General features: G+C 29.7%; 1 protein-coding gene across 3 annotated transcripts; it reads right to left on the bottom strand.

Moving 5' to 3' along the window:
* Nucleotides 1-13,009: 13,009 nt before the first annotated feature.
* LOC137811751 (uncharacterized) lies at nucleotides 13,010-15,769 on the bottom strand. Of its 3 annotated transcripts, none has more exons than XM_068613585.1 (4): nucleotides 15,691-15,769; nucleotides 14,538-15,383; nucleotides 14,289-14,438; nucleotides 13,010-13,512 (listed from the first exon to the last, which is right to left on the bottom strand). In XM_068613585.1, exons 2-4 carry the CDS (start codon nucleotides 15,375-15,377, stop codon nucleotides 13,225-13,227), a joined length of 1,278 nt encoding a protein of 425 aa, XP_068469686.1. In that variant the 5' UTR covers nucleotides 15,378-15,383; nucleotides 15,691-15,769; the 3' UTR covers nucleotides 13,010-13,224. The 3 variants fall into 3 exon arrangements, with proteins under 3 accessions (XP_068469686.1, XP_068469687.1, XP_068469685.1); XM_068613586.1 differs by having other exon boundaries at nucleotides 15,481-15,702; XM_068613584.1 differs by lacking the exon at nucleotides 15,691-15,769 and having other exon boundaries at nucleotides 14,538-15,595.
* Between the last annotated feature and the right edge of the window lie 3,978 nt (nucleotides 15,770-19,747).

Here is a 19,747-nt window from a genome sequence, read left to right as displayed (position 1 = left end):
CATTTTCTTCACTGATGCCTTGGCTAAAGTCTTGTAAAAATTTGATTTTGCGCATCAGGTATTTTGACTGAGTCTTCTTCTTTTCAAAACGACTGAGTTTCAAATAGTTAAACTTCCTCTGTTTTCGTTTTGAAAAATAAATATGTTCATCTGTAAATGAATAGATTCTTTTTTGCCTCTGGTGCCATATCATACTTAAACATTTTTCAGTTTTATCTCAGCACCAGAATGGTTGACTAAGTCTCCTCACTTAACAGATTCTCTAACTGCTTTTGAAAATAAATCAGTTTATTTTATTTTCAATCTGTTCATTTTATAACAGCTTTAACTGTTTTTCAAAATTCTGTTATAAGCTGGCTTTCTATAAAATGCAAACTTGTTTCTGAGTTTAATAACGATTAAAACAGTTCATACATTAGAAAAAACAAGTTTTGACAGCAGAGAGTTAAGTGTTTTCAAGGATTAGCATTTGTTCTTCAAAGATTTCAAAAATCACAAAGTGCTTGTTCTTGGTTTGGTTCCAAAAGCTTGGTGTGAGGTGCAGCTACTGTTCTAGCAATCTTGCCTATTGGTTTAAGGCAGATCTTTGTTACCTCAATCAGGTGTAGTCGTTTCACTTCTTATTACTTGTAATAGTTTGGTTGAATCCTCTTCTTGATAGGTGTTCTTGGAGAGTGGATGTGTGTGTATGAGTGCTGAAATAGGTTTTTTCAGCAAGAGTACCTAAGTTCTTGTAGGTTTCAAGAACAGTGGGAAGTGTACTTGATTGTACTGTGTGTTAGTGAATTCCACCTGTTGTTGGTGAAGACTGGATGTAGCTCAGGTTGAGTGAACCAGTATAATTGTTTGTGTTCATTCTCTCCCTCACTCTGCAATTTCGTTTCTGCATAATTGATAAAACAGCAAAGAAATAAATCTGTTCAATTGAAAATAAATCTGTTCTTTCTGGGCACTGTGCATACTGTTCTTGATTTCTGAAAAAGATATTTGAATCTGATAAGAACATACATAATCTGCTAAAACCATTGGAACAGATTGACTGTGATAGGCTGTTCAAGAAACTGTCAATGCTATTAATTGAACCTTAAACAAATTGCTTAATGTTTAAACTTGCTGTTTTGTGATTCATTGTTCTTAATTTCCGGAAAATTTCTTGACATCAAGAAGAACACTCATAGTCTGTTAAAAGTCACAGGAACAGCTCGTTTGCAAAGGTCACTCAATTAACTAGCATACTATCAATTGAACCTTAATCACTTGCTTGAAATTGAAACTTGCTGTCTTTGTGTTTCACTGTTTTTCAAATCTGATATCTGTGTGTGCTGCTGGAAATCCTCACTGCATAGTCTTGTGATTAACCTTGCTGTATTAAAAGCGTTTCAAACAGAAAAACAGTGTTGAAATAAATCTGTTCATTTTTACATAAATCGATTTATTTTCTGTAAAACTGGGTTAAACACTGTTTCTGCGAAGAAGTTTTAAAAGGTCAATTCACCCCCCCCCCCCCCCCCCCCCCCCCTCTTGAACTTTGACACTATTAAACCCAACAGTATTAGGTACATTCTATCAATAGATGATTACTCAAGGTTCACATAGTTTTCTAGGTTGAAGCAAAAATTTGAAGCCTTTGAGAAGTTTAAGCATTGGACATTCCTAAGGCTTAACCAAGTTGGAAAAAAGGTCAAGCATCTACAGGCTGACAACAATTTGGAATTATGCTTTAAGAAGTTTAACAACTTCTGTAGAGAAAAAGGCATTGTGAGTCCGTTGATAATTCGTCATACTCCATTATAGAGTGAAGTCGCCATGGGGATGAACATGACCTTGCTAGAGAGAACAAAGAGCATATTGTCACACTCTGATTTTGGGGTGAGGTTATGGGCACAACATGCTATATAATGAATCATTCTCCATCAACATCCATTGAATGCAAGAGACTAATTTAGATTTGGTTAGGGGAGTTAACTAGTTATTCGACATTGAGGCCTTTAGGTGTCCAACTTGTTATCATGTAGATGATGCACTTAAACCAAGGTCCAAGGAAAAGGTGTTCGCGAGTTATGGAAGTGTAGTGAAAGACTTCAAGTATGGTCATCTTAAGGAAGTTTGATTGTCAATTGAGATGTTTTGCTTAATGAAGTCTCTCTGATGGCATTGAGTTCTTCTCTTTTGTGATTTTTGGGTGGTTTGTGGAAGCTTAGTGGTTTGTTGATGGATCAAGGCCCTCCTAGGAGGTGTGGCTGCCTTGGAGGTGCATGAGAGTAGGGAAATTGAGGGAGGTTGGGCCAGCCCCCTTTGGTAGGTGAAAGGATTGAAGATTAAGACCTAAATCTTAGGCAAGGGAGTAAAGTATGGCTCAAGTTTGGCAGCATAACAATACTCAATTTAATCTTACAAAATGAGAGCCAAGCACCTCCTTATATAGCATTGGAGGGATGGAATTTGAAGAGTCAAATACAAATGAAATGCTAGCCAAATTACATGCAAGTGTGAGCACATGGAAGCACATGGCCACCTAGCCTTCACATGGCCGACCTAGATTAGTGTGGTAGGTTCTAGAAACCATAACTAATCTAGGTAATCCAAACTTAATCCTAATTTGCACAATTAAACAAGGTTCACAATGTTATGCTATTTGCACCACAAATAAAACTATGATAACGCTTGATGGGCCTTCTTGGAACATCAACTCTCTTGGTCATGGACCTTGTTGTCCTAGACGCTCTTATGGGTGCCCTTCATGCAAGGTTGGTCCTAGACGCTCTTTTGGTTGTTGAGGCCTCTTCCATCATCCCCTCCCTCTTGAAAAGGATTTGTCCTCAAATCCATTGCTTATTCTTCTTCATGGCTAGGGGGATGGATGCGTATGGTTGGATGGTGTCCATCATCTCCTCCTTCTTGAGAAAATCTATCCTCAGATCCACAGTGGTGATCTCGGATAGCAGCCTCTTGCTTCTTCAACTATGCTTGTCCTCCCGGATCGAACTTCCATATAGGGGAATTATCAAATAAAGCAAATGAGTTAGTTGAAGTAGTTATATAAAAATCAATTTTATGAAGTTTCCATTTTTGTTTTTCTTTTGTTTTTGACAACTTTTTACAATATTTCTCTTTTGGTAGTTGTATGTGTTCTCTAATCCTCATTTTAAAATTTTCAATCTTTGTTACTTATTCCTTAGGCATAAATCCTTTAGGAAATGGTGACAACTTAAAAGGAGAAAATTAAGTCCACATACAACTTCAAATGTAGAAATATTAGTAGTCTTGTGGACTACTTTATTGTATGCATGCCCATCTCTAGAGTTGTGTGTGCACTTCATGATTACTCTAGGTATAGTAGAAAGAGCTATGTTTTCAATTTCAGTTTGACCATTCTTTTGAGGATGATAAGAATTTGAAGAGTACAACTTAGTTCTAAGTTTTTCTAAAAGTATCCTCAAAAAATGGTTTTCAAAGTTTGGCGCTCTTTTCAATACTATGCTTAGAGGTAAACTATGAAGTCTCATTACTTCTCTAGAGAAGAGCTTATCCACAAAAAAGGAATCATTACCTTTTGTGGTCCAAGGAAGCTCTAATATAAAATCTAGCTTTATATCTTCCCATGGATCATTTGCAAAAGGTAAATGAGTATAGAGTTCATGAGACATCGCCTTAGATGTATTTTTAAAACAAGGAATGTATCTAGGGTAATGTCTTTGAACATCTTTTCTCATGGGTGATAAGAGTTTTCCTTTTAAAAGCTCTAGAGTTTTATCAACTCTAATTTGGCCCATGAGTTATCCTTCATGAAGAATTTCTCTTTTATGTGTGAAGGTAGTCTCGTTGATACAACCTTTGTTCATGAAAATTTTAATTCTTTGCAATGGTTGTCTCAATAAGACATGACAAGTTTCTTTAGGCACTACGTCACATAAAAATTTGTCTTTGTAGATGCCTATAGATAACTTGACCTTCACTTGGTGAGATCTTAGCACATATGAAAAATAATCTACTACATTTTTATCTATGCAAGCCTCTTTTAAGGATTCTTCTTTTTTTACTAGGCTTGCAAGTGTTCCTTTACAAAATGTAAGGATAGGTTGTTCAACAAGAAGCATATTTTCAAAGGTATTTTCAACTTTTCCTTCTTGTTGAATGACCTTGTGGGAAGGAACACTCTTCTCCCACGCCTTTTGCTTTCCAAGCGTTTTCTCTTGCTTTTCTATTTTTACATTTTCATCACTCTCACTAGCTTCTTTTTCTTGGCTACTTTTCTCATCTTTGTCCCTTAAGATCATAGATCTTTCATTGGAATATTGAGATGCTAGATGGCCCTTACCAAGACATTCTAAACATTGAATTTCTCTAGCTTGAGTGTGTGAGATATGCTCGACTAGGTTTTGGGAAAGTTCTAGAGATGTTTCTTTTGTATGCTCTTCCCCTCTAGGAAACTCATCCTTGTCATAAGATACATAGTATGAACTTTGTTTTTGACTTGATTGTTGCCTCAAAATTTGTTTTTCAACTTTAATGCTAAGTTGAATCAAGTCATTTAAATCTCTATAAGGTAAAAGTTCAACTTTGTTTCTTATCTCAAGTTTGAGACCACTTAAAAACCTAGTTATGGTGGTATGGTTGTCTTTGTTAATCCTTGCCCTCTTAATATATGACATCATCTTTTGCCAATATTCTTCTACACTCATATTTCTTTGATGAAGTCTTTGGAGCTTGTCCATCAACTTCCTATTGTAAAGTGAGGGAATATGGCGACATCTCAAGGCTCCCCTAAGGTCATTCCAATTTGTAATGGGAGGGTCCTTGTGGAGATGTCTCTCTCTCTCTTTAGGGCATTCCACCAATACATAGCATCACCTTGAAAACTTAAGGTAACTAAGGGTACTTTCTTTTCTTCACTCACATGGTTGTAAGCAAACAATTGCTCTACCCTCATCTCCCAATATAGATATGTTTCTACATCTTCTTTTCCATAGAAATGAGGTAGCTCTACCTTAACCTCTTTTAGGTTTTCTTGTCTCTCTTTTCTAACTCTCCTAGGGGATGGTTGATGATATTCATTTATCCTAAGACTTTCTTCCCCAAAAGAATCATAAACTTGAGAGCTATATGCATGAGAATGTAATTTTTTTGAAATTTGAGACTTCTCATCCTTTGTTTTAGTCAATTCATTAGTTTTGGCCTTATTCTCCAATTGTTTAGATGAAATTGATTGAATATCGTTGGAAAGTTGTTTTAAAAGAGATTTCAAGGATTTCACATCACTTTTAAGAGATTTAGAGGAGTGAGAAGACATGACTAAAACTTTGTGTTTAGAAATGCTTTACTTTAAGAAAGAAGAGGAAAGTTAATGAAGGTAGTTTTCCAGGTAAGAGAGGCGAGTCACTAAGGACTTCTTAAATACCAAGTCTTGCCTTAGCAAAAAATTATCCCTCAAAATATTCACACAATTCTTTCTTTAGGTAATTGACTTAGAACACAATGAGGATGAAGAAATCAAATTTTATGCAAGAAAACAATGCAAAGCTATTTAACAACTAATGCAATTTATCAAAGCTTTAAACAAAGATAAGCATAAGCAAATTAAGCAAACTAAGCAAATATTGACGTAAGGTAAACTAGCTAGAACAATTAACAAATGCTAACCTAGAAAACTTAAACTAGTCGTTCCTAGGTGAGGCTTCTTAGACACTTTGAGCCTTTGAAGACACACTCACCGTCTAATTCGTGATTAATCCATTAATTAACAAGAGTAAAATGTGATTACAATTCAAGAAATGCAAATAAATTAAATTGCACAAATTAAATTTCAACAAGGCACTCCTTTGACTTGTTGTTACTCTTCTTTGTCGTGTCCTTCAAAGTGTATGGTGTATTTTGGTATTTGTGTTTGTTGCTGCCCCTTGCCTTGATCCTCTTATGATTTAAGCAATTAAATTCTGCAAAACAGTACCTAACAAGTAGATCTAGACTCTCCTCAAGTCAATTTCCACTAAACAAGCACCAATTGAAATTTATCCACCAACAATATAGAGGTCAAGAAAAGAAAGCAAGAAACAATTAAAATTTAAAAACGGCACCACTGCAATTGGATTTAATAATTTGAACAACTAGAAAGAGTTCATAATGAAATTGGATAAGCAAATAAAATAGGCACTCAATAAAGGATGGCACACAAAAGGAACCTAAAGATTGACACTAGATTTGATTTGAAAAACCAAAACCGCACTACTAAAAATATTGTGGTTCAGAAAGCGTGACTTCAATGATTTATGTTGAGCTGGCTATTTTGTATTTGCTTCTGAAAATTTAAACACAAACAATTCAGTTTCTTAACAAACTTTTGGTGTTGGTTTTACTCCAATCACATATGCCAATTAATTATGATAATTTTTTTCAAAAACATTGTCCAATTACTGCCAGGTGTAGCGCCAGAATGCACACTTCTTTTGTGTGATTTATCTTTTTTTTCTATTTTGTTTTTTCAACTGATTCTTTTTTTCCTCTTTTGCTAACACTTCAAACCACTTAAATCCATAATCTCATAATTTTCTTTTGACGTATTTAATTTTCATAAAACAAAACAGCCAGAACGGAATTTGTTAAAAAACAGAGGATTCTAAATCTGGAATTAAAAATAGAATGAGATACTTCAAAAACACAATGGAATGAATGTGATGGAATTTTTATGGATCTAGCATACAAATATGAACTCAAACTAAAAAGAAAAATGCACCAAAGGATCAAATCAAAACAGAATTCAGATTAACACTCAAATCAAAACAAGAAACAAATGAATCAAGAAAAGTACTACTAAGATTTGTTGACAAATTTGGAATCACATGACTAGACAAAACTTATAGATTCAGAAAATAAAATGACTCAAACACATCATATGAACCAAATAGAAATTCAAGCAAGACTCAAATATCCTAAAATAAAAACAACAACACAATTCACCATAGAATCCTACACAAAATTGAAAATAAGATGCTCAAGCACAAATTGAACAATTTCTACCGATTGAAATGCTTAGAATAGCATCCAAATCAAATTAAAAACGTAAAACAACAAAACAACTTGAACAAAAGATGAACAACATGAAGATAAGAAGAACTCAAGCAGAAAAATGAAAAGAGATACTTATCTCTTGAAGACCATAGCTCTAGATACCAAATGATGGCATTGAGCTCTTCTCTTTTGTGATTTTTGGGTGGTTTGCGGAAGCTTAGTGGTTTGTTGATGGATCAAGGCCCTCCTAGGAGGTGTGGCTGCCTTGGAGGTGCATGAGAGTAGGGAAATTGAGGGAGGTTGGGCCAGCCCCCTTTGATAGGTGAAAGGATTGAAGATTAAGACCTAAATCTTAGGCAAGGGAGTAAAGTATGGCTCAAGTTTGGCAGCATAACAATACTCAATTTAATCTTATAAAATGAGAGCCAAGCACCTCCTTATATAACATTGGAGGGTTGGAATTTGAAGAGACAAATACAAATGAAATGCTAGCCAAATTACATGCAAGTGTGAGCACATGGAAGCACATGGCAAATGGGAGCACATGGCCACCTAGCCTTCACATGGCCGGCCTAGATTAGTGTGGTAGGTTCTAGAAACCGTAACTAATCTAGGTAATCCAAACTTAATCCTAATTTTCACAATTAAACAAGGTTCATAATGCTATGCTATTTGCACCACAAATAAAACTATGCTAACGCTTGATGGGCCTTCTTGGAACATCAACTCTCTTGGTCATGAATTTTGTTGTCCTAGACGCTCTTATGGGTGCCCTTCATGCAAGGTTGGTCCTAGACGCTCTTTTGGTTGCTTTTTATGCAAGGTTGGTCCTAGACGCTCTTGTGGTTGCCCTTCATACAAGGTTGATCTTAGACGCTCTTTTGGTTGCTGGGGCCTCTTCCATCACTCTCTAACATAAGAAAAGTATGAGGAGGCATAAATGGCTACAACTAGAGAATCAAGGAGAGTATAAGAATAAGTCGAGTTCTCTAAACGAGTCATCAGATAGACCTTTGACATATGTAAACGAGTCAGTTAAGCATCTAGTAAGTTTACTGCAACATTCACTTGATTATCAAACCTTTGTTCGAAGGTCTCAAAGTTCAAGACACCAAAATGAGAGATATATATGTTTGATTGTACACTTGCCTATGCGCTAGTTGTGGCAGAGTAGGTAGAGTCCTTTGAACCAATTACTTTTTGTGAGACAATTGCTTATGTTGAAGGTGACAAGTGAATTCTAGACATGTATGAAAGAATGAAATTGTAGAAGATTAAGACCCGAGAGGTTGTAAGACCACCTAGAGGTAAGAGTGTTCTTGGGTCCAAATGGATATTTAAGAATAATATCATTAGAGCGTCAAACAAGTTCTCATCTAGGACTATCAATAGAGCGTTTGTTAAAGAATCTACATCAAAGTCTATTAGTAGAGTGGGTGGTAATACGTTTATGTTGAGAAAAGCTTCTCAAGGTAGTGTGTCTAATGAAACATCTACATTAGAAAATATGTTTAATGGTAAAGCATTTGGAAACATGTCTACAACAAATTGCTTCCAATTCAATGTTTGATTAGTACTCAAAGGGCTATAGATAGAAGGAGGATGTTGACTATAATGAAAACATACTTCCATTAAGGTCTTACTTGCTTTGGTCACTAAATATGAAGATTGAATAACTAGACATGAAGAAGACCTTTTTCCATGACCACATGGAGAAAGATGTTATAATGCTTCATCTAGAATATTTAAGGGTAGAAAGTAAGGACTAACTTTGTAACTTGAAGAGATCGTTGTACGAACTTAAACAATCTCTTATATAATCCCTATAATAAACGTCCTTAATAACTAATGCGTTTATCATAAGAAGATGGAGAACGGTAATTTCATCTACATGTTATTATATATATATGGCATGTTGATATCATATCAAATATAAAAGAAGCTCTTTTTTTATGAAAAACAAAGTACATATAAATTTATATAATTTTTAGACTTACGAAGAGAAACAATACATGTATTTTGCCTAAACCATTTACAAAATTTACAATTTTTTTTATTGAGGAGAATCAACTCTTACTAGGTGGGTGGGTGTGAATGAATTTTTCTCTCAACTCAATCCTGACTTTAAATAAGGTGGGACTTGAGTTTTTTAATAATATGGTAAATTACCTTCTCAATGAATTTATGAGAGAATGATATTATATTAATACATGAATTTAGAGCTAATTAAATATTATAAAACTGAATTATAATGTGTGAATAGTTTGTTATGTATATGTTGTTTTCAAATTGTGTGTGTAGCAGAAGATATATTTTCTGAATAATGAGCAAAGATAATGAACATTTCGTTCATCAACACTTTGTTTCAGAAGGAAGTGTTTGAATGCAACTTTTGGATATATACTAACTTTGCTGCTCATAATTTCTTCTTCAAAATTAACAACTAAACCACAAAGGTATAACAAATTAGAATCAGAATATTCTTTAAGAAAACATTAGAATAATACTGAGATTTATATTTAAGATTACATATGTTAAAATTGTTCAATCCAATCCGTCATAAATTCAAATTCAAATTTGGTTGGACTAAAAAGTTTACAAATTTCGATATAGATCAAAATTAAATTTCATCATCCACTAAGAACATAACTCAATTTGAGTTAAATTTATAGTGAATGGGTTCCATTTATAAAAAAAAAAATTAATGAGGTGGACAAAATATACATGAATTACAAATTCTGATTCTTCTTTCTATCTCTCATTCTTCCCATTTCTTTAAATTAAAAGTAATGATCCAAATGAAAGATATGAGATCAAATATGATGAACAAGTTTAGTAAGTATTGAGATCATTCTTGCTATTATTAAGACTATTATTAACCCACTGATAAAGTTTGGAACAATTTGATTTTGTTATTCGAAGATTGGTCCTTCTACTAATTAAAAAATAATATTTTAAAGGAAAAGATGTATAAATTGTCCGAAAAATATATGAAAATAAATTCAGAATCAACAAATATATATTAATATAATATTTAAAATTATCATTTACATGTATTATTATATATATTTATATATGTCATTATTGCTATATACATATTAATATACAAGTTTTTGTCATGGTTATTTTATTAATTTAAAATAAAAAATAAAAAATTAAGTGAATGGTTTGTTTATCTATTAACCTGCATCAAATAATTTATCCTTGATGAGTCAACTCAAACCAAATAATTCGTTTTGAAAGCTCTAATAAAAAATTATTATTAAATTTTTTCTTTTGATAATTGTCAAAATCTCACCAATAATATGCTTTAAAAAGTTTAAATATATGATGTATATATATATTAGAAATAAATTAATGTTTTTAAAATAATATCTGATTTAAAATTTCAATAAATGCACGTTGTTTTCTTCAGCATTTTGGAGAGATTGGGTTTGAAAAGTAACCTTTTCAATCTGTATAGTACCTTTCGTCATAAATGAACCCTATTTTTCAACAAGTTTATCAGTTTTGCCACCAATAAATTACAATCGATTATGATTTTCTTTTTCTATTCCAAAGTCAATGAGACACAGAATTTATTAGTTTTGTATAAAAGTTTGTGACTATCAACCAATAGTTATTTTAGAAATCTAGAAACTTCTTTTACGTGATCATAGATGAAAGCATATTAACAAAATTATACATTCCTCATGCATGTTTTTTGAACTCTATAGTATTTATTCTAATTTAAAATACAGAATATAATTTCAGTATCTTAAAATATAGTAATATGTATACTATTGAGTCTTAAAAAATAATCCTAACAAATAAATTATATTTAGTTATGAACTAAGTAAATTTTAAATATAAGAATAAAAGTGACATTATGCGAGATTTTAACTTTTGTATTCATTTACAACACCTTCACTTTTGTAATGGAAAGTTTTATTTTAAATACTTTATTCACAGTCAATTATTAAATCTGAGTAACTTAGTATATGTATTATTAATAAATATAGCTCGAATAGTTAGATGAACTGATGATTTTATGACAGCTTTTTAGGATGGTGGTTAATCATCCATCATAATAAATAATACGATAATATATTTATAATTATGAAAAAAATTATTATATAAGTTTTAAAATAACTGACCTAATAAGTAATTATTATGACGAGTTATATTTTGATCGTCATAGTAAATCTTGTGTTAGATTAAAATAAATAAATAAATTTTTATTAATATTAATTTGATTAAAATTTTAAATATTTATTTTAAAATCTTGATAAACTAATGAATTTTTTTTAACATTTACAAAAATTTAAAGATTTATTTTAAAACTTAAGTAAAATAATAGATGTTTTTTTAATATTTGTTAAATTCTAAAGATTTAATCTAAAATATCATTAAAATAATGGAAATTTTTAACTTTCATTAGATTTCAAAAATTTATTATAAAACCTTATCAAAATTAGTATGTGAGTAATGATTTTATGGTCAGTTCCAAAACCAAAAATTGTCATAAATTCCATTAGTTAGACTTTTGGAAATATTTTTTCAAATTTCTTCATATACTATAACTCTTGAGTGCTTTTGTTTTTCACTTTTTTAGTTCATAAAGTGCTACTAGATTATTAGCAATTTTCTTTAAATAGGTTTTCATTATCATCTTCAAAAAGATCATTTTAAAAAATTCCTTTATAAGGTGCATAAAGCACATTCTGGAGGTGCCCTTATCAAACGAATTTGTTTATAAACTTCATTGGATTTGTGGTGCAATTTTGGTTTTCAAATTTCTCTCGAAAATCTGTTGCGCTTTTCATTGACGTTCACACTTTTTTTTTTTTTTTTTTAACAAATCTGAAAACGAAAATCACATTCAGTTCTTCTTTGTTGAAGAGATCTGTTTTCGAGAGGTAATTGCTGCATGAATAAATAAACATGTTAATATCCAATTAAATAAATTTTATATTTTGTTTCACCAAATAAGTTAAATTAGTGGAAGAGAAAAAGTCAGAATAATAATTTTATAAAGATGCGTAATTAATTATTCTATTTTCACATATAATACTATTAACGTTTCTATCTTTCTTTCTTTTATTTTTTATGTGTTTCTTTATAACTAAACAATCTTAATTTTATTTTATTCTTATATAACCAATTTGTTTCCATCCAACTTATTATTCTCTTTCAAACAAACTATAAAAAAATATGTATATATATAAGAAATAATATGACATAATTCGTTGAAAAAGAAAAATATAAATATTGACTATATATAATAAATTTGAAGTATATTGGTTACTTCTCTTTTGTCACTACGGAAACATTAGTCTGTGTCACTTTTTTTTAATATACCATCCTTTAAATGTTTGATTTAATTTATTTTTTAATGATAAAGAAGTATAATAAATTTAAAGTATTAATCATGTTTTTATTTTTCAATTCACTTAAAAAGATGGAAAGTTTGGTAATGAAATTATATGATTTATAAATGTATCCACGTTTTAGTATATAGGTTTGGTTTCACTTTCTGCTTTTATATTTTATTTGATTTTATTAGTAACACGATGAACATGCATGTATTAATATAGGTTATGGTCCTAAGCTAATTAAGATGATAGTTTGTGATGCAATAACATTCTTATATTTATTAAAAAAATATAATAAAAAATTATTTAAAGAAATGTTTTTAAATCATGTGCAAACAACCTCGTTACATCGTAAAAGTGTACCCTTATCCGCATTGTGGGACCCTTGCTTGTTCTGTTCCGATGCAGCAGCCCACAAGGGTAACCGTAGACATGAAGAACACGTCAACTGAAAACATACAACATCTATTTTTTTTCAAAACAACAAAATATCTTCTGATATGTGGATACATTAGCTTCTTATCATTTAAAAAATATAAATAAAAACTTTCATTTTCACCATTTTATGTACACCAAAAATTTGGTCACAAGTATATAAAATATCTTAATCGCAATTATACATATTTAAATTACAATAGTATATCTTAAACTTTTCCAAAATAAAAAAAGTATAATTTATTATTATCTTAAAAGTATAATTTGGATATTAATCATTACATATGAGAGAAATATCAAAGAGTATTGATATTGAATACAAATACATAAACTCTATATAACAATACTGACTTAATACAAACAACACATACTATCACCAACACAAATGATTGATAATCCCATTTCTACATTCCTTAATCTAAAATTAGCTCTATGAAAATAAAGTGTTTATATTGGTAAAGAATGAAGAACGAGAGGGGTGTGTGAAGTGTTGAAATGGAAGTTGTTCTGCCACCAATAGGTAGAAAAGCCCCATTACTCCAGTGTGACCATGAGTGCTGCTATAGTTAGACTCTAGAGTTAGAGTTTCACCATGCATTATCTTCACAGAACCTGGTCTAGGATAACATGTTGACATTCCTACAATGTAATTTTCCTCATTTCCTGCATCTTTTCCCTTTCCATATTTAGGTACTGAAGAACATATTACTCTTCCATCCTGAAAATCTCATCCAAAAAGTTTCAGAAACACAAGTAATTCAACTATGAATAAATACTTATTATTACTTTTTTTCATCTTTTCCTTCCATTGTTTATCAATGAAAACAAAAAGATGCAGTCGTGCAACTACTATTAAATTGCCACGGTTCACCATATTCTTGTAAATTAAACTTTTGATCCATTTCAATTGGAAAACCATTACTTGGAAGGACCAAGAACCTCTTAGGATCTGTCAAATTACTGTGCACACAGATGTGAAGATGAGAGGAAGTGGTGAAATCAATATATTGAAAATTAAAAAAAAAAAGTCGAAAAAAATATATTAATAAACTGTTTTCGCTATTTGTCAATAGATTGGACATAATTGTTGATTATATAATTTAGTTTAAACATAAATATTAATTAAATATTTATAATGTGTTTTACAATACTGTAATAAAATGAATAATTAAAATATTAAATATTAAATCATTAATAAAATAAAATAAATTTAACCTTTTGTTAATATAAGTTTTATATTCAAATAAATCTTTTTTTTTCTCTTTTCGTTTTTTTTATTTATTTTACCTCCATACAAATCATAAGAAAAAAGGGGAGGTTTGACCATGTAATTCTTTAAATTTAGGATTAAATAGAAAGACTCTTGCAGGAGTAATCATTATTGAATACCCTCTTGCAGGAGTAGTTTTCTATTTGAAGGCATACCATACAAGGACTAAAAAAGCTGTTACTTATACCCAATTTTACAAGAATCACTGCAGTATTAAACATTACCTTTCCATATAGACTTGACCCAGTTCCACCCGAATGCTGATGAGCAACACCATAGATCACATAACCACCCTTTTGTACTGGGACTCTTGTTCTCTTCACATGAAGACACTCCTTTTCACCACTGCTGCAAGATTCAACATCGTACTCGGTCTGTCACAAAGAATTTTGATGGTCACGGACTAGTTTATGTTTTATGAAATTCAAATTGATATGTACAATATACATGTTTCTCTTGGTGAATTCACTTACCAAACAATTATGCTCAAGAACCACTCCTGAAGAATCATCTGCTATTTTCACAGTATCAGTTACATCAAGAATATAAATCGTAACAGGCACTATAAACTTGTCCCAATCCACCCACTTGACTGTGTATCTTAGGTAGAGACTCCTCTTTGGGCCCTCAAAACCTTCCCTCAACTTGCACTGGCTTTCATCGTAGCAACAAAACAAACCTCCTTTATAGTCTGACCTGATTGGCCTCCCATATTCATCCTCTGTCACATTGTAAAGGTCACACCTGCACTCAGTGCAACCCAATTTATCCACCACACCACGTGTATCAATGGCATGGATATTCACCAGCCACTTCTCCTCATACCCCTCTGGAATTTCTGCTGGATCACCTACAACTATCCCAAAGGGATCAGGAACATCTGTAGCTGTTCCACGTGTTTCAGATCCAAGACCAAAGTATTGTCCCAGCACATCTCTCTGGCATATTCCACCGTTCCTCACCATTACATGGCCAGATTGATGAAGCTCCCTATGCCCATCGTACCTCGTGTGTGTTGCCACATGTTTAGCTTCATAATATCTTGCAACAACCCAGTGATGGAGATACGTTTCATGGAGAGGCACTGGGTTCCCTAATTCGTCAATTACTTCAGCATTGAAACTCTTGAGTGCTATGTGACCTCTAGGAAAATCAATATCATAATCGTATTTATTGGCAACCGATCCTGGTCCAAGTTCAAACTTGGGAGATAGAAAAATTGCTGTTTTCACTTTACTTTCCCTCTTCCCAAAAGCACCACAAGTTGTGCCCAATATCAGCATAAGTATCGTCAACGGCAAAATCAAACCCATTTTGATCTGTAACAAAATCTTTATCAGAATCCAGCTATCCATCGGTTAAAGAAATTAATTAAACAGATGCAGATTGTAAAGAAAATCACTTAGAAGACAGTACAATTATGCAATCAGAAATAAGAGAAACTCAGACAAAAAAAGGGTGGTTTTCCTCTAAGAATTTCAGACACTAAAATTAAGGCAAGCAGAGTTTTCACAACAAAATTGAAAAGAAGAAAGTTGCAGCCACTCGTGGAGAATGATGAAAAGTGAAGATGATGACAAAAGGACCAAAAGAAAAGAGAGTATGGAGGAACGTAGATTTGCGTACCCTACGTAATACAGAGCTTAGAAAACACCAAAGTCCAAGGCTTTGTTTGTTTATATAGAGTCAGACAACAGGATCAAAGTGTGGATCCATTTATAAGAGGTTACTTGTACAAAGCCTTCACTCAACTTAATTAAAAAAAATATGAAATTATATTATATTGAATTTCTGTATTTTTTTTATAAAATTTATTCAATCCAAACTACTTTTAGTGGGACTAACTAAATCGTAATTTTTAAATTTTTTTTTTTAAATTTACAATATTTGATACTTTCTTGAATACATTTTTAAAAATAAACCACATGATTATTGTAAGTAAAATTAAATAGTTAAATTTTAGTCAAAATGAATTGAATTAGACTGAATTTTTCAGCAAAATATATAAAAAAGAATTAGGTTGAAAGTAATCCATATGTGTAGCAAGTTGAAGATGAATTGGATTGCTATATCTTTTTATTGATATATAGCTTTAACAGAATATTGGAGGCTTTCACACTTTGGGAGAATGAAAATGTGACTTTCTTTCTATTTTGTTGGTCCTACGATTTGTTGTGAAATTAATATGAATTTTTTGTGATTTTCTTGAGATGGCAAAATAAAGGGATAGTAGTTTGGCTTGTCAGTTCAATGATGACTAGTTTTGTCGGTTCTTTTTTTAAAAATTAAAAATAATTTGGTTTTTATTATATTATATTATTGAAAATATTCAATTTTAACTATTAATTATAATAAAATAATAATATTTTTTAATTTATTCAATTAAAATATTAATTAACTTATTAAAAACTTAAAAAATATTCAGTATATTTTTAAATATATATATATATTAAATAGAATTATATAAAAGACCATGTCCATTTATAAAAATAACATACCACTCGATACATATCAATTTTTCTAAACTATGTCCATTTTAAAATAATCTATCCAAATAAATTCATCGTCACTTTAATTCTTAAATTAAAGTTATTTACTTTTTATGAGAATTTAATTTATGAAAAGTCATTTTTTTAACGGTAAACAGTGTTATTAGATTAGTTTTTCTTTTTTAATTTTAGAAAAAAATAAAGAAAACTAGGTCATTTGGGGGAAATTTTCAATATATCTACTTACGTTAGAAAATTGGTTAAAATTCGATTTATGAAAAACCAAATTCTAACCGGATTGTTTCAAACTTATTTTTTGAAAATTAAAAATAAAAAAAGTATAAGTTTCCGTTTTCATTAAATTAAATTCTCAGTATGAACAGTAAACATTTTTTTTAACATGAACACTAAACACAGATTTAATTCTGTGAATTAAGTAGAAATAAGTTTATTTGAATATTTTTTTTAAATGGGTTTATTTTTTTAAAAATCCACAACATAGTGTTTTTACATAAGGATATCATGTCGAAACTCTTATTTGATACGATGCTTGGAATAATAAAAAATTGAGGATGTAGTTGCTGAAACCGAATCTAAAGTTTTGGAATTTGTGTATGAAAATTATGTTTTTATGTTTATTTTTCTCTATCACTAACATTATAAGTCATGCATGACGTATTATAGCGATACGTCCAACCATAACTTTAAATTATATCGTTTTATTTACTTACTATTCACATGTGATGTCATTTGGTAATTATCTTCTATGTACGGTGGAAAAAGATAGATATCTTTTACGGTGTCATGATATGTGAAAAAAATTAGTCTTTATTAAAATTATTTTTTAAAATAATATCTAATTTAATTAATAATAATTAATTAATTTTTTAAAATAAAATAATATTTTATTTAATTAATAATTAATTTTTATTTAATAATTTTTTATAATAAAATCTTAATATTAGTATCTCCTTTTTAAAAACACTAATTGATTTTAACATATCAGTCACACCGTAGAAGATATCTATCTTTTTTCACCGTTTAAAATAATTTATAGTATTAATAAATAATTTACTATTTATTATTTATTAATAATAAAAACTAATATTAATAATTCTTATAATTTTTAAGATAATATTTAATTAATATATAATAATTACTTTTTTATCTTTAAATTTTATACTATTTAATTAAGATTTAAAATAAAAATAAGCCGTTTAATACCACTTAATTATGATTTTAAAATAATATAACTAAAGTTTTGTATTTACTTTATCAAAAAAAAAAAGTACAACGAGAGGCGTGACAATATTAAATTAAAACTTCACACTTCCCAACAAACGGTTTTGGTGTTTCAAAAACTTAGAAAGTCTATTCATTAATTTTTTAAGAATTTTTTCATGAATTTTATTTGATTTTTTAGTTTAGTAGCAAAAGTCTTATTCAAAATTGAAAGATCGTGTCTGAATTGTCATATCAGGAAGTTCGTGAGAAATATTAGGATTATGAGAATATAGAAATTATTTTAAAGATAATTTTAAATTTATAAATTTGTACTTGTTGAATAATTAATTTATGATATATATTATTTATATTTGAATTAATTAAATTTTCGTAATATATAATATTAATAATTGTCAGTATTTTTTAATGAAATTATTGTTATATATGTAAAAATTGAAATTTTTTATAATTTTTACATAAAAATAAATAATTAAAATACTCAAAATTTAAAAATTTTAATTTTTTAAAAAAATATAACATAAAATAATTTTGTATTAAATTAAAATAATATTATTAACTATATCAACACTTATGAAAATAATTATTATTATTATATACATTTTTATTTTATATATAAATATTATTGATATTATAATTTTATTTTATTATTTTCATTATTTATAATTATATGTTGTTATTAATAATATAATTAAATATTTTTTTTACATAAATTTATGTAATATTTAATATATTAATTTTATATTATGTATAATTATATTAATAATTATGATAATAATAATTAATATTATCAATAATAAGAATAATTAATATATTCTAAAAATAATGTAAAGTTTAAACATAGTTCTATAATAAAATCTGCATATTTTTAGAAATATTATGAAATATGAATTAAAAAAATAAAATATTTTATTTTATTTTTTTATTTCAATTTGTATCCAATAAAATAAAGAAAATAACAACTTTTTTGCTTTATGATTAATAAATATAAGTTGAACATGAAATAGTCACTGACTACAGTACACATTAGATGAAGTCATTACATTACAATCCCAAATGAAGAGACGTGTTAATGTCATTGGAAATTTAAAAAAATTACAAACATAATAATGTTAATTACAAAAATAATACACACCCTATAAACATCTTAATCCATTTTGTAGACTCCTTCAAAACTTTCTCTAGACTACATATCTTATTCCTTTGTCTAACCATAATTGCATCCCTTATTCCTTTGTCTAACCATAATTGCATCCCTTTCATCACTAACGTAATCAATGCACCATTTGAAAAAATTACAACCCGACCTTACGACACTTCTACTTTGTTTTGAATAAAAACATAAAATAAAAAATAATTAATAACTTTCAAATAACACGCACAAAAGGAAGAAAACATAGTTCAATAAATCTTACCTTATACTTAGGACAACTCCAAAATCTATTCCCAACATTTTTTTGTCCAGTAGTTGATGTTCTCAAAACAACAAAATCTCCACAATCACAAATGGGTGCAACAAAGGCATTGGTGCTCCCACACCATGGCAAGAATTACAATGTTTTGGCACACCCCACCCAATTACAAGATGATGAACTGTGATGCGCAGACATTGAAACACACTTAAGCAAAGCCATATGCCCTCCAAAAAGGTTATTAACATAAAATAGGGAAAATAGAAATGGTAAAAAAAATGTTTCAAATAATGTAAATGGAATATTAAATAATAATGTCCAATAACACATTAATTTAAGTGACAATCAAAATAAGTTTAACATAAAAAATAAGAATAACACAATAAAAATACAATCAATGTTGTTGATTTCCTTCAAGCTCATGAGGTTTATCTTCGATTTGACCCAACCCAAATGTGTGTTGATAGTGTTAATATCCAACCTCATACTCGACATACTTTCATGTATATTTTTAATTCCCCCCCGCCCCCCTAATTTGTC

Source organism: Phaseolus vulgaris, chromosome 2 (assembly GCF_000499845.2).
Source record: "Phaseolus vulgaris cultivar G19833 chromosome 2, P. vulgaris v2.0, whole genome shotgun sequence".
Taxonomy (NCBI): domain Eukaryota; kingdom Viridiplantae; phylum Streptophyta; class Magnoliopsida; order Fabales; family Fabaceae; genus Phaseolus; species Phaseolus vulgaris.
The sequence above is the reverse complement of the archived record's forward strand: the minus strand, read 5'-3'. Positions and strand labels throughout refer to the sequence as shown.